At 36.2% G+C, this 16,392-nt stretch overlaps 2 protein-coding genes across 2 annotated transcripts; both read left to right on the plus strand.

The window, feature by feature from the left end:
- Window positions 1–641: 641 nt before the first annotated feature.
- bdkrb1 (bradykinin receptor B1) lies at window positions 642–3,667 on the plus strand. Its single transcript, XM_028437815.1, has 2 exons — window positions 642–738; window positions 1,839–3,667. The coding sequence occupies exon 2, from the start codon at window positions 1,874–1,876 to the stop codon at window positions 2,954–2,956; it is 1,083 nt and encodes a 360-aa protein (XP_028293616.1). The 5' UTR covers window positions 642–738; window positions 1,839–1,873; the 3' UTR covers window positions 2,957–3,667.
- A 3,712-nt stretch (window positions 3,668–7,379) lies between these two features.
- Window positions 7,380–9,270, plus strand: gpr65 (G protein-coupled receptor 65). The gene is made up of 2 exons (XM_028438111.1): window positions 7,380–7,394; window positions 8,290–9,270. Exons 1-2 carry the CDS (start codon window positions 7,380–7,382, stop codon window positions 9,268–9,270), a joined length of 996 nt encoding a protein of 331 aa, XP_028293912.1.
- The last annotated feature ends 7,122 nt before the right edge of the window (window positions 9,271–16,392 follow it).

Below are 16,392 nucleotides of genomic sequence, written 5' to 3' on the forward strand. Positions count from 1 at the left end.
AGTCATTTTTTGCAATCAAATGCAATGATGACTTTTCATCATCATGGCCCTTGCATACAAAGATAGGAAGTGTAATTTATACCCCAAGTTTTCCTGTACAGTAGGTGGTGTTACAGTGAACTCTACTGGTAGCCTGCGGGCCACAAGGGATTTTTGGTCCAGCCCCAAAGTCATTTCATATTCCCACATCAGAGCCAGCCCTATCACTAATGGATAAAGCAGCCCCACTCGATGGCTGTCCGTTACACTTTTTTAACCTCTTATTTACATCAAACTGCTACTTACTTGCTACCTTCTATCCTTCAAAAAACACTGTCACTGTCACTATGATGTTGAATCAGCATCTATCATACTTGAGCTCTTCCATGCCATGAATAAAGGCTGAGTGAACTGGCAGTCATTGGTATCAACCATGTGGTTGGAAGGCAGATATGTGTTTTGTGAGGATAAACTATCATCACGAGGCCTCTTTCTGCTGCAGTTTTACGTTCTCCTTCTGATCCCATCTCCATGTGCCTCATGTGTGGATACAATTCAGACCCCTTGTAAACACAGTGATATATCACACAGCTTGGCGAAGGGTGTGGAAGAATGCAACTTTATATACAAACATTCGGTGCAGATCTCCCAGCTGCCTCTCTGTGTACTTTTACCAGGAGTCCACAGTACTCACATAACCTCTGTTGCAGACACTGTCCTGTAAACGTGGAATCTTTACCATCAGGGGAAGCACGTTTGGTAAGAACCTTTGAGCATTTATTCATGAATGCATGTTTATTTGTCTTGTTTTGATTATCATGGATTAGAAATTGTTTTGTTTCATAATCAGAATCAGAAGTCCTTTATTAATCCCAGGGGGAACTTGCTTATGTTACAGCCACAGAAAAAATAAAATCACAAATAAAAGAAAAAAAATGTATACAAAAACAAAAAGAAAGAATAAATGTTAAATAAGTTTATAATTAAGTAAAAGACTGTTAAAAATAGGGATCAGATACACACACATTACAGTAGTAGAAAATAAAGTAGGATAGATAATACTAATAGTAATACAAATATACAAATTAAATACAAATATGATACAGATATTTCCAAAAATAATACAAATATACAAATATGATTTAGATATTCTAAAGCATGATTTAAAGAAAACATCACAGAGTTGTCCTTTTGGATATAAAATGTAATTTAACCAGTCAACCTGGAAGAAAATTTAAAGGAATATTTATCATTTTATTAGTTCGATGACACCAAAAATATACACTAATATAGGAAGGTAACCAGGCTTGAGGTGAATTATCATTATAATAATTACATAACTGATCCATTAATTACAATTATGGCATATTTAAATTGTAATTGAGTTTATATAATTTACTTTGTAATTCTAATTGCCATGAAAATTCTGTAAAAAAATATATTTTAATGCAAAACTGGAGAACCGTGTTACAGTTCTATGTACAGTTCTACACATATTAGTTAATAATTGATAAGTGATTGTAACTGAAAAATGGTAATTGGCCCCAACCATGAAGGTAACTGTATCAATATATACTATTTTTATTTTAGATTTTTTGAAAGAAAAAAACATTTTTAATTTTTTGATTACATCGACATAGGCTAGTGTTTCATACCCTCTCTAAAGTCTAAAATGGTAAAGGTTCAATAATAGATGTTAGATTCTCAATAGAACAGTAGATTTTCTCAATGATTTTTATTTATTCATTTTTTTCTGAACACTTAATTATTTCAGTACTGTAGTTTGCGAGCATGGCAAAGTTCTCCAGAGCTTTAACTAGAAGCTAAGCCCTGTTGATGACATGTGTTTTTTGTCCTAGCTCATGGAATCTATAAAGCTAATAACTGTGGCAACATGGGGTTTGAAAACAACACCACATCACTGCTAGATTATCCTTCAGAGACTCCACTTTCTACAGAATGGGAGCTCGTCGTCACCATCATCCCCCCGTATATTTTCTCACTGTCAGTCCTTGGTATTTTTTTCAACGGCTTCGTCCTGGCTGTGTTTATAGCCAACAGAGATCGACTGACGGTGGCAGACATCTATCTGAGCAACCTGGCGATGGCAGACCTTCTCCTCCTGTGTGGCCTTCCTTTTTGGGCAATGAACATTCTGTATGAGTTTAACTGGCCGTACGGCGACGCCTTATGCAAGATGGTCAACTCTGTTATCGTCATTAATTTCTACACCAGCATCTACACCCTGGTCATGATAAGTATCGACCGCTACTTGGCATTGGTGAAAACCATGAAGGCCAGGTGGCTGAGGAGGACTCTTTATGCCAAAGTCACTTGCTTCATCCTTTGGATTCTAGGTTTGCTGCTGAGCACGCCGACCTTAGTTCACAGGAAGGTGGTGTTTATTGAGGAATATCAAATGACCGCCTGTATCCTGGATTACCCACATGACAGTTACTGGAAGCTGGCCCATCAGATTTTAATGAACATAGCAGGATTCATGCTCCCAGTTCTGGTCATTGTTTTCTGCAGTGGGAATATAATCAAAGTCTTAGCACAGAGGAAGGAAAACGTGGGTTTCCAAGACACCCACGACAACAAGGCCATTATTTTGGTTTACCTTGTAACGCTACTGTTTGTACTTTGCTGGGGTCCCTTTCAGGTTTTCACTGTCCTTGATACGCTCTGTGATGTCCGAGTGTTGGATGAAACACTGTGGTCTCACACGCTGGACGTAGGGGGGCAGGTTTCAGTGTATTTGGCTTTTCTCAACAGCACCCTGAACCCTTTGCTCTACGTCTTCTCGGGACAATACTTCAAAAGAAAAGTCATCGCCATCTACAAAAGGACTAGATATCAGCGCAGAGGATCAGACATGACCACATATCAGCGTTCTGTTGTGTCTACGTACATCAATCGGACAGAGCAAATCAAACCTGTGCTCATTGGTAATCCAAAGGAACGCTTTAACCGATGACGTAAAACAACACCATGCATGGAAAAAGACTTTTACATTTTTATTTAATGACAGGTAAAGCAATACAGTTGCTTTTTTTATTGCTAAACAGCACAAAAAATGCCACTTTATCCAGTTGCAATGTAAAAAAAAAGCTACCAACACCCTTTGCATAGAAGTGCATGCAAATAAAGGCCTGAGACAGCTAAGCTAAGCTAAGTGTAGCTAAAACATGATAAGGTATGATAAGATTAGATTTTTAAAAAAAAATAAAAAAATAAAAAAACATATACTCACAGTTTTAAATATGTAAATAACTAAAATAAAAACTGGTTATAAAATATATATATAAAATAAAAAAGCCAATATAGACATATAGCATCAATAGGAATTGAACATGAAACTTTCAAGGTTTCTAGTTTTTCATTTTCAGACAATCCTATGCATTGTCACATATCTGCAATCTGCTAAACTAATTTAGTTAACCACCTTCAAGTCAATATTTAATCTTTTTTATTTACTTTACAGCTAAAGTGATGTAATTTATAACATTTTAGAAATGTGAAATCAAGCCTATCAAATAGCATGTATTTAATTCAATTTTGTTCATATTTCCTAATCTCTGTGTCATTCATGTTTTACTCTCCAAGTAAGATTGTGTTCTGATCAGTTTCCTCTGCAACTATTTGTTGTCAGTTAAATCATCCAGATGTTTTTTAGAATAGAAAGAAAATGGGCCATTCTGTACATCATTAGGGTTGTTCAAGTAAATTACTGTCTATCTTAATGTTTTCTCTCATTCTCTCCTCTTGCAGTGTAGACCAGTATACTGTAAGTTGATTTTGTTCTTTTCAGACAAGGTTTTTCAATGTGTATCTCCTGACATGTTCTGACTCAACTGCCAGTCTTCATCAAAGGAGTTCCGCTGATCGCTTTTGATGGTTCCTTTGAAGTTTCACTTGACTTTCATGTAATAGTTCAAGCGAGATTAATTTAGTCTTCTTTATGAACAGTATGTTAAGCTGAGGTTTTTTTCAAGAACTGTGTATCTCCTGACATGTTGGTCAACTGCCAGTCGAAACATGACAGTTGACTACTGTAGGCCTCTCCTTGGGGTTTTAGTGTGGATCATTTTAAAACAAAGTGAGAAGACTTCAACATTGATTTTTTTTTTTGTATAAAAAAGTACCAAGAATCTTTGGTGCATCATTTCAGATCATAATCTATCTAAAACTCTAACCTGCTGATAGCATTGAGATAAGGGATTTGGATTAAAAGTATTATCTGGGTTTGTATTTGACCAATCTTTATGAAATTTGACTCGGTTATGTCAAGTTTCACTCAGATCGGATCTGGATTGTGCATTTCATCACTATCTATTTTTATTCATTTTTTTTGAATGGGGTTGCCCATACATTTGGACCTACTGTATCGTTATTAATGGGGATAGAAATGTCTTCTAAGCCTCTAAGTGTGAATGATTATGGTACCATGACCAGGATCACTGATCCAGATAACTGCCAATGTCTGGCAAAGAGGGTATTTGGTGCTTTGCTTGTTTATAGTGTTTTATGTTTTATGTCAGTGCTCATGTCCTTTGTGTATATACAGTATATATATTCAGTTTAAGTTTTGTGTTGGATTTCTAGTCTCAGTATTTTCATTAGTCATTAACCCTTCCTTCCTGTGATATTACCTTTCCTATACAATACTTTTTGCTATGGTATTAAACCTTTGTGTTCTTACATTGCCTTTGAGGTCTCTGTATTCAAGTGTTGGAAGATTTTACCATCAGACTTACAGGGATTGTTCATATAGGGAAAATAACTTACCAAACTGCGCACCACATGCATTAAATTGGATTTTTGGGGGGGTGTATATTTTTGTATAAAACAGAAAAATGTATTTAAAATTAGAAAAGGCATGAAACATATTCAAACAAATCCATTTCTAAAATGAACCGGTGACAAAAATGATAGACTTCCTCTCTGTCAATATCCCCTTAAAAATGCATTGAAAGGGTTTTAAAAGCAACTTATCAGGCTTCTTTTTCAGTTTAGTTATGACTTCAGGAACAGGGAGTTAGAAGGTCATCCAAAGTTTATATGGTCCAGTTCTCTGAATTTAGGTATTCAGCACTCCCAATGAATAAATAAATCCTACATCACCTTAAATGGCCGCAAAGCAAAGCAAAGCCAGACAGCCTGTTTTCCTGATTTGATGATTGCATTTCCTTGATTTATTTATAGACCTGCAAGTTGTGATTGATATCATTTAAAAAATAATATGACTAAATGTTTATATTCCAGAGAGATACATTGTAAAGCAAAACAGATAAACCCCCCTGATTCATTCTCTTTTTTTTTTTTAAACTCCTGAGCTGTCACACTGTGTTTATATTCTCCTTTGCTGACGACCAGACAGATGTTTAACCTTCCTTCAAATCATAAAAAGGTTTTATATGACAGAAAAACGACAGACATTAATTCAATAAGTAAAAGTTGTAATAACGTGTTTGTGTTACATGTGTGTCTGCACTCTGTCTTTTTAAAAAAAAACAAAAGGCAGAACAGAATAAACATGCTCACAGCCACCATCGGTATTACGTGTTTTATGCACGAATAGAGTATTAACACAATACAATTCATGCTTGAATATTGTGTTGTTTACACATACATATATTTGCGTACAAATTAAATAATTCACAAAATGCTTCAGGTTTTATTTGTAAATCGCAGTTATTTTTGTTGATTTTGTTTGTTTTTTTACTGTTGATACAAAACAAACAAGATTATATTACTGTCAAAAATGACGTCACGTGCATCACATGTCGGTGCATATATGAGTCACCTATAGATTATTATAACCTTTTATTAAAAAAATGATAATAATTAAAAAAAAAAAAAATTGGCTAAACATTTATAAATCTTTTTGAAAGCATGCACTGTTTTAGCACTGCAGGTTCAATTGTGATAAATTAAAAAAAATAAAAAAAAATCAAATAAGAAGGAAAAAAAGAAGGAAAAAATAAATAAATAAATAAATAAATTGAATTTAAAAAGCGACTTGTGTAATCTAATTTGCCATTTGTGAGATGGTTGATAGTAAGGCTGAACGATTAATTGCATTAGCGATATTATCGCAATATCATAAAACGTGATTTTCTAATCGCAAAAGGCTGCGATTTCTTATTATTGTTTTTCTTTGTCTGCACATGCTGTCAACGGTCTACACCACAAGAAGTGCAATCTTTCTATATGTTAAAGAGGTAAAGCCACAGATTTGTTTGTTCTATTGTTGTAATCTGTGCTTTAAAATTAACATTTTATATTTATTTAAAGTCGAAATGAATCTGAAATTGTTTATTATGAAACATAATGATTTATAGCTTGTGTTCATTGAAAAATACATGACAAGAGGCCCTTGAAAAAATAATCGCAATATTGAGGAAAAAATAATCGCAATTAGATTATTTTCCAAAATTGTTCAGCCCTAGCTGATAGTTGCATTCTACATTCTACTAAATAAGCCATGCTTTAATAGTGGCTTTAAAGAAATCAACCTTTTATTTCTCAGTGTTTCACTAACACTGACTATGGATCATAGATTTTGTTTAGTGTGCTGAGATGACTTAGTTGTAATGTGCGCTATATAAATGAAGTGGAGTTGATATTTAACATATGTGTTAGTATTATTTTTTTTTGGGGGGGGGGGCTTTTACATGTCCTACAAATGATTTTTGTTAAAATTGTTGTTAAAACTTGATTAAAGTGATGACTCAACTGTCTCTGATGCAATTGTTGTCCTCCACATCTCAAATGTGTCCACATGAGGGCACTGCACTCTTTATGACACCTATGAAAAGAAACAAATGTCAATGATGTCACAAACACTTAAAAAAAAAAAGTTAGTTACTTAAAAGTGACTTTCTGTTCAAACTTAATTTCCAACGTGGTTGAAATGCACATTTTATTGGGTCAGCAGAGGTGTAACAATAACACATGTATTACACATTTTATTATCTTCAACTATTTTCTAAAAAAAAAAAAAGAAAAGAAAAGAAATGTTGGTATAGGACTGCATCTTAGTGAAGTGTTTTTTGCTATATGTTAATGATACATGTGTCCTGTGTATTATTATTATTCTATCATTAAAGCAACTTTAATTGTTTTCTTTATTTTTCCTTCATCTCTCTCCCACAATGACATTTCCACTGGCAAAAGCAGCAATTACAGTAAACTCAGTGGATTTAAGAACAATAAAATCATAAACTACTGAACTACACTAGGAAACCATTATTTTCAAAATGATATGCAGTACATTAGAAGCCATAATCAGCATATTGTAATTATGTTTATGCCTTTATGGACACATAAAACAGCCTCCTTCAGACTTATGAGCCACATTTTTATTGCCCTGGTTCTAATACTGGTGCATCTCTGTCATGGCCATTCACCCAGTAAGGGAGATGGTGTAGTCAGGGGGAAACCAGTAAACGCTGACTCTTCCTGTTCCTTTAGGCTGACTCAAAGACACTCAAACAAATCAGCTGTTTTCATTTCATCATGACTCTTGTGGACACAAACTGAAACGGAAACAAAATTGCATGATAGGTAAGTAAATCTAACTTTCTATGTGATCAATTGAAACATTAATGGAAACTTCTAAAAGCAGCATGAATAAAAGTTGTCATTTAGATTTAATTCAACATGCTAATTCATGGGAAATTGTTAGTAATTCATAACTCTTTTTGCTATGTTGTCCTCTGATGTATAAGTGTCGGTTTAATTCCCGTGTTACACAATTAAAGAGAGATTATGATGTTAAGATGAAAAAAAGTCAATTCAGTTTAATACTTAATTCACATAATAAAGGTTTAAGAGAGAAACACTCACAGATAGACTTATTTTAAATCTATGGAAGCAACAGTTGTCAAAATAATCCCTATAAGGTTTAATTTATTCAGACATCTTTTTTTTCAGGAAATTTACATTGAAATTTACTTTAATCTCCTGACATGTTTCGACTGCAACTGTCAGTCTTCTTCAGAGGCATCTCCTGATATAGTTAATTAGAGATAAAAGTTAATTTCCAGAAAAAAAAATCTGTAGATCAATAAAAACTTAACATGTTGTTTCAAACAAGTAGACAAAATGAACTTGCTGGAATTTTTAAGCCCTAATCTGATTTTTGTTTTTAATTCCCTTGAGTTTTATTAACCCTAATAACATGTTTAGGCTCAAACAACTTCCAAACCAAACCCATAGAAATCTATTCAGCTGTAAATTTGAGAAGAAAACTGAAATATTGTTCTCTCTTTTCATTTCCTTCTCTAACTCTTCTAGGAGGAATAGTACATTAATGTCACATTCACCATGGAAAATTATACCATGACCTCCAACATATCAGAGTGCTTCGTAATTGACAGTGCCTCTAGAAGAAGGACGTTCCTTTTTTTCTACTTCGCTGTAATCATCATTGCTATCCCTACCAACACCTTCTCCCTTTACGTGTCATGGCAGCACATCAGGCAGAACAATGAGCTTGGAGTTTACCTCTTCAACCTGGCCCTCAGTGACCTGACCTTCCCCATCGGCCTCTCTCTGTGGATGGACTTCCTGTGGCAGGGAGTTTGGACCCATGGGGGTTCTGCGTGTGTATTATCTGTCTTTCTCCTTTTTACAAACTTTTACACCAGTGATGCCCTCCTCTGTTGCATCGCCATCGATCGCTACCTGGCCGTGGTTCACCCGTTAAAGTGTGCTTCCTTAAGGAAAGTCGGCACTGCCGCTGGAGTCTCAGTTGCCATTTGGGTGTTAGTGATCTGTCTCAATGCCACCACCATCACCAGGGAAGATACGTTCTTTGAAAATGAGAATTACGCTGTGTGCTTTGACATCTTCCTCCCAATGACGCCAACTATGACCCGCGCTAACGTCATACGATTCGTATTGGGATTCATCGTTCCTGCTCTCCTGGTCTTTCTGTCGACGTGGGGCATCTGTGCGGCCGTCAAATCCAATCAAGCCACTGTGGAGCAGGAACGTAAAGAGATTTTAAAGATTTTAACGGTAGTGCAGCTCAGCCTTTTGTTCTGCTTTGGACCCGTGCACATTATGATGATCGTCCGCACACTGCTGCCTGACTGCAGCACTGGGGCATGGATGCTCTATCCTTACAAGATTAGCATTGCTATCTCCAGCCTCAACTGCCTTGCAGATCCTCTCATTTACTGTTTTTTGACTAGAACAGGGCAGGCCAAAGTCAACCAGGTAGTTTCTTTTTTTCAAAGTATCAGAGGCAGAAAAGTGGAATGGAATTCTAGTGAAACCTAATACATGTCGGCCAATAGGTGGGATATGATTACTTGAATACTTACACTTGCATGTAAGTGTTCAAGTTTATCCCTTCCTCTACAGACGGTTTTCTCATTTACGAACAATTCAACCATGGGGCGAGGGTTAGGGTTCGGGGTGAACTGACATCAAGCTAGATGTCAGACTTCAGGTTTTGACTCAATTGCTATTAAATTTAATTTCACAGACAAATCCCTTTGTCTTTCATTGCATCACAAATCAGAAAAACTTTTGCTGAAATGTCCATGAATTTCACTCAATTTGCCAGGTTGTGATGGTTGTTTTGGATGTCTACAATACGAAGAGCATAATGGTAATGTTAGTGAATGCTAAAAAAGTCTAAGTAAATGTGTTTACGACAAGGCTACTTCATGGCCTGCCAACATTTAGAAGAAAAAATAATATTAATAACCACAAATATCACTATAAATATACACACACTGATAGTTTGTTAGCTAGGTCTGGGATGGAGAACGTTCAGTCCGCTTAGACTGGACCGATTTGCTTAAGAAAGGGGTCTTCATTAATGGTAAGAAATTACCAGACCCATAGAATATTCTGACAAAAATCCTCTAACAGACTGAAAATAGTCACATTTATGTGTAGTTTGGAAGAATATGTGGATAATGTTGAGGGGGCTTGTAATCGGAGGGTCACCACTGTGGGATGTTAAACAGGTATTTTAACCCTAACTGCTCGTGTTGTACATCGCTTTGGGTAAAAGCGGCGGCTAAATTAAATTGTAATCTTGTAAGTTAGTGTGAAAGGGCTGAAGTTGGTATTGAAATGGCCAATCACAAGTAATCTTTAAACAGGAAGTTAGAATAGATTAAATCTAAAATTGGTTCTATTGACTAAAGCGCTATATTGAGTTTACTATAACTACGATTACACAAATCAACACAATTCTCCAATTGAGCTCTCTTCAAGATCCTCAAACTTTGGCAAGCAGCTCGTTTAACGACAAACCATATGATAAGATAAACCTTTTAGAGAGTAGAAAACAGTTTTTTTTCTCTTGCTGTTAGGAATTTATCTTCATTCCCTAATGTACATAGCCATAACCATCAGGATACGTTTTACTTCACTTTCCAAAAAGACATAAGTCGTGCATCCTTCACTATGTGCAATATAGTGCGCATGTAGCTGTGGGGTGGGGCAGACGGCGGGGGTGTGGAGTTTTTACGACAGTGACATAACCAGGAGGAGCGCTAAGCGCAAGTTACTTAGTTCTGCTTTAATATCTATTTGCAATCAATTTTTATGTTGTTTTTGTCTGAAATGCCACAGTGGTCATAGCAGCTGTACTTCTGTAAATGAAGAACCAGTCCTTTGAACTCCCTGAACCCTTATTTTATTGCCTCTGTGTGTTTGAACTGACAGTTTACTTTGCACAGACTGAAGCATCTTTATTAAAACTCATTTTTTTCAATTATGAGCTGCACGCATTGAACACAGTGCTTCAACGGTGAAGTGTTAGTTCAGCTGTGAGGAACCTTCAAACTGCAACAAACAAATTAATATAGGACACACTATCTGAAAAATGCAAGAGTGGGAGAAGAATAATTGGTTTAGTGTTAACTGTGACTTGCATCAGGTTATCACAGAATGTACCAACTCACTGAGCAGCTTTGACTTCACCTTTTTTTCTTCTGTGATTTTTATTTTTGTTTAATTTTATGTTCTCAGTGAAAGACGTGTGTGTATAAGATGAACAAAATGCTGCAATTTTGCCTTTAAAATCATGAGTCCTGGTATCAGATAGTATAATTATTTGTTTTTGATTCTTAAGGTGACTTAATGTATCTTTAAGGCTATACATACATGATATCATATGTTGCAACAGTCAGCAATATTACAAAATCTGTTTTAAAAAAAAAAAAATCTAAATATAGGTAATGATTTTAGAGCCTGTACTACAAAGCTGGATAAGTATATCCAGGATATGTCTCCGTTGGCGAGCTTCACCTAACCAAACATTCACTGTCAGAGCAGCTGTCTTACGAAGCAGGATATGTCGAGATTGCAAAGTCAGACCAATCGCAATCACGGAGAAACTGTTGAGCCATTTTCGTCAAAATTGATAAAAAAAATTCCTTCCAAATATGAAGAATTAAAATCCATAATTCAGACCAAAAACAACATAGGCAGGAAGCTGCCGACACTGTTAATGGGTAAAGCATGAGATTATACAATATTAATCCATCAAATGATAAACAGACTCTGATCAGTTTCACTTTATTAAGACACAGACGTGTTTCTATTCAGGTTGTCCTCCTCAATTTATCACATACACACTGGGATGAGAGCGCATTGTTTTACTGTAGTATGTTCCTGCTGAGATCACCGCCACCATGAATGAATGAAAGAGTGAATGACTTGATCCGTCCACGATGCGACACAGGCTTCATCAGATGTAAATCTATATCTTTCTTAAAGGATGTCATCGGTAAATGAAAAGATTGCATTTATCCATTAATACTTTCCTAAAAACGCAGCTGTCAGATCTTCACCAACCAGGATCTTCTAACAATGGGCAGGTAATTTTCCAAGAGATCTAATTGGTCAGGAGGCAGGACTTTTGTACTCACTCAGATCTTATCCACTTCAAAACCTGGTCCGGACCAGGTTAGGTGTTGTTCAGCCTAAGTTCCACGGGGATTCAGCCCGGTAAAACGTTAGCCAGCGTCGTAGTACAGGACACACCAAATAAATCCCGAAAGTTAGCACGAAAAGGGAAAATCCAGCTTCGTAGAACAAGTCCTTAATTGCTGATCCAAAACAGAGCCTGCTTCTGCTGTTCCCAGCAAATTAAGACTTAAAAAACCTTTTATTTACTTATTTGTTTATTTTTGCAACAACATACACTTCCGGTCAAAAATTTTTGAACACCACACTTTTTCCAGTTTGATTACTGAATGAATAAAATTATTCATTTTATTGTGTCATTGCACTCTGAAACTTCTGTGTGTGTGTGTGTGTGTGTGTGTGTGTGTGTGTGTGTGTGTGTGTGTGTGTGTGTGTGTGTGTGTGTGTGTGTGTGTGTGTGTGTGTGTGTGTGTGTGTGTGTGTGTGTGTGTGTGTCGCATATCTCCCCTGTTCGACCTGAAACTTCTTGAACAGCATGTGCATAGCCCCCATGGTGTGCATCCATTATTTTGGAGTTATTTGATTATTATGTTTCAAAATGTTTATTTTTGTTTTATTTTGAACGTGGGTTAGACCGGACAGGAGTCGCACGACACAGAAAATAGTTCCCGGAAGTTATTGGCGGGTCGGGCAAATCGAATCTATTGATTCAGAGTGACATAATTGGGATTTTAGGTAATTTGACGTCAATAACTGCATTGATTTTCGGACGGGACATGATAGGGTGAGGACCGTCTGACCCACACCCACACAGGGCTGTTTCGAGGGACAGTTACGACAACGGAAGTTCAAAAGAGACTCAAAAATTTCTCAGAAGTTACAGCGGCTGTGCTCAAAGCGAACAGCGAAACATGCATATTTCTCCAGGAACACGGCATTATAAACGCTGATATTTTCGCCATGCGTTGATAACCTACCATGGCACCATGGCTGTACATGACATGTTTGTGTGTAATTTACTGGGTTTTTTTTTTTGTTTTTCCTTGCCAAAGAAGGGTCTAAGGACAGGGAATGCTCCGGGACATTTGTATCAATTCGCCTTAGTCCAGCGAATATTGGTGCAAACTTTATTTATCAATTTATCATTCGCATGTCTGTAAATATGGATTTTATTCATGGTTTCTATTTAACATTCTATAGTGAACCACTATTTAACCGTAATAAAATATAGTCAGGTCAACTTTCTCACAGCCTATTTTTTGGAACAAACATCTGATTTCAACTTCCAACAACACAACCATGTACGTAAGCGATGAGACAAATCAGATATAAATAACTAGGACACTCAGATTAACACTAAAAAAGAGTTTGACCAAACAAAATCTAAATCGTTAACAAATAAAAATAATTCTATTTTAAATACTAAACTTAATACACCTTAAACAACATATACATATACCTAATAAATCAAATAAGCAGACACAATAGACCCCTAAATGATAAATAACAATAAATCAATCAATAAATCTTGAGCATAATTTCAATTGCTTTATATCAGCAGTAAATGTCATTTATAACTAACTAATTTGATTTCTAAATGTAAAACATCTTCCAATTAAATACTGGAATACTGTTCGATATAAACTTTTGAAATCTATGCGTTAACCTATATCATTTGTGTATGTCTTTATCTCTGATGAGCTCATGCTTTACCCTGACAATCACAAATGTCTTACGTATCATAACAAAAGAAATCATGTGCAGCCAAGGGAGGAGAAACATAGAATAATAATGCTGAGAAAACTACATTGGAGGCCCAGGAGTGAGCTGACCCTGAGGCCCACAGCTGTGTTTTAGATGAGTAACTGTTATATCCTATTGACTTGATATTGTTGTTGAATCGTTTCTGTTCATCTGTAATAAATTGATTGATTGATTCAGTAAAACAAAAGCTCTGACTATATCTCTGTATGCAAACTCAGGTACTGAACATGAGAGTATCTCAGAACTCTAACGTGTCCCATAGAATTCAACCAGGGAAATCACACACACTATTTTACTTTGCACCCTCAAATAAGCAATTTGAGTTGAACAAGAAATTGTGGAATCCATGAACAATACTGTTCACTTGATACTCATAAGGGTCTGGTACCACAGTGTGTTCCAACACTGCTTTTATACAGACAGAGGGGGTTGGAAGTAATTAAGAAAAGTTATTAGTAGCACCGGCTTTCAAGGCTGATTCAACCTTTATTACTGCAGAACAGCTTTAAATTGTTAACCCACTTCATGTTCCCTGTAAAAGGCCTATTTGTATAATTCTGAAATGTACATTTTTTTTCAGATTTGGGAAAACCAAACCTTTTTTTTTTTTTTTTTTTACCTCTGGCTGTTCAGTATTTACCATTGAACCATTTCAAGCTATTCCTTGGACTTGCATGACTTGAATTGCAATAAATAACTGGAATGAATAAATGAAGGTGTGTAACTCAAAAGGTCTCCATTTTTCTTTTTCTTTTTTTTCCCCAATATTTTCACAAAAATGCACAAACATTTTTGCTTGTTTTTTTATAGCGAGAAAGTGCTTTTCTGAAAAGTGGATTTCTTCTGCTCCCTAGTGGACAGTTTTCTAAATGCAATCCATCGTCTTGTTTTCATGAACATGATATATCTTCACTGAGCCCATTCTGTTGTATTACGTCACCTGCAGCATTTTTTTACAGGACCATATATTGTGCTCTGCATTAATCTTACAATGACACTAGATTTCTGCAGGTGGTTTGAGGGATTGAAAAGCCAATGTCAGACGCTCTGGTCCCTGCACTATTACGAGCAACAGCACTCTACTGTCTGTCAATAAGGGAAGGTTAACCTTCAATGAATCAGCTTTAGATGAGCAGTCTGCAACATGTGCAATGCAATTGCTCAACCAGTCAGCTTGTGCACGACTCTTTACTTCCATTTCCACATAATGGCAACAAAGCATGAGTAGACCATGTGGCTGTCCACGTGAAGCGTTGTCCTGCCCACCCCCCCACCCCCCCACCCACCCGTCCATCCGTCCATTTATCCAACTGTCCATCCATCCATGTCAAATGACAGGCTCTCGAGGAACCTACATCAGCAGAACGCTTATCTAGATAACCCATCTCCTCACCTTGGTTTGCCCTTCACGGTGCCACTGGCAGACCTCCTTATATGTAAAGTACCTGAAGATCTATAGGTTTGGTCAGTGAATCCCTTCTTTTCTGCACCTGGATGTTGGCGCTTTGTGCAGCACTCTTAGACATGATGAATGAATGTGGTCCAAATCTGCCCCAGGGATCTGACTTCATGCAAATTAAAAGGTGATTTTTTTTTTTTTTTATCTCAGAATGAAAAGGGTAAAAGCTGAGCCGCTGGATATAGAAATGACTCTGTGGGTTTTAATCTGACTGTTCTTTGCATGCAACAAGCATTTTAAATGAGGTGGCTTTTTAACCAATCCTGCACTGGAGTACTCAGGATAATGCAAACATGCATATTTAGCTGAAAAAGATCAAATAAATAAATACATCTAAAAAAAAAAAAGCGAAGTAATGCTGTGTGGTACATTGTGTCAACTTTGTGAGATTAAAGCAAAAGTAGAAATGGTCTGATTTGATTGGTCAGCATTTATCAGAAACACAATACAGATTGAAATTTGAGTAATGCTCTTGACCTATAAACCTGATTAGCTCCTGATAAGTTATTAAAACATCAACCAATATAGATTTGTTTGGTATGAACTTTTTTACACCAGGCGGCTGATGGTTATGAGTATAAGTGACCAACGAGCAGAGGTGGGAACAAGTCACTGCTTCTAGAGTCTCATTTAAGTCTCAACAAGTCATGTCACTAAAGTCAAAACAATCAAGTCCAAGTCAAGACAAAAGTCCTTAACTTTAATTTACAAGTCTTAACAAGTCAAGAGTACATAATGTACCACAGCTAGTGCAATTTTACAGAACAAGTTGATCTAACTGATATAAACAATGAATCAATTTGAACAGAGTACATATTTGTCAAATATTAGTGATATAATTTGATATAATGCTTTTATAAAATAATCAATCCAGCATCTTTTTAGATTTTAAAATGTGCAAAATTCCTTTGTTAACCAAACAAACAATAATCACACTGGGAAGTAGAATAAGGTATACTTTTTCCAAATCAAGTATTAATGATGGTATAATCTTTAAATCGCACATATCTCTGCCTAGTTGATGTTTCCAGCTGCTTCCTGATTGGCTGCCAGTTTGTTTAAAGGTTGACCAGTCAATCAAAGTTTGATGGCAGAGTGCCGTCCAGCAGAGGTTTGAGCAGACTTATTGCTCATTATTAATAATTGCATTTTATAAAATCTTTTGTCATGGAAGGATAGGAAGTCAAGTCTTCCAGAGTCTATAAGCTAAAGTCTGAGTTAAGTCACGATTCATTTGTTTTCAAGTCTAATGGAGCGTTCACACCAAATGCGTCGAAAGCGTCAAAAGC

The sequence above is a fragment of the Gouania willdenowi genome, chromosome 22 (assembly GCF_900634775.1).
Source record: "Gouania willdenowi chromosome 22, fGouWil2.1, whole genome shotgun sequence".
Classification (NCBI taxonomy): Eukaryota; Metazoa; Chordata; class Actinopteri; order Blenniiformes; family Gobiesocidae; genus Gouania; species Gouania willdenowi.

Excerpts from the sequence above, each read along its gene's own strand:
- bdkrb1 (XM_028437815.1), top strand. The coding sequence starts at position 1,874 with ATGGGGTTTGAAAACAACACCACATCACTGCTAGATTATCCTTCAGAG.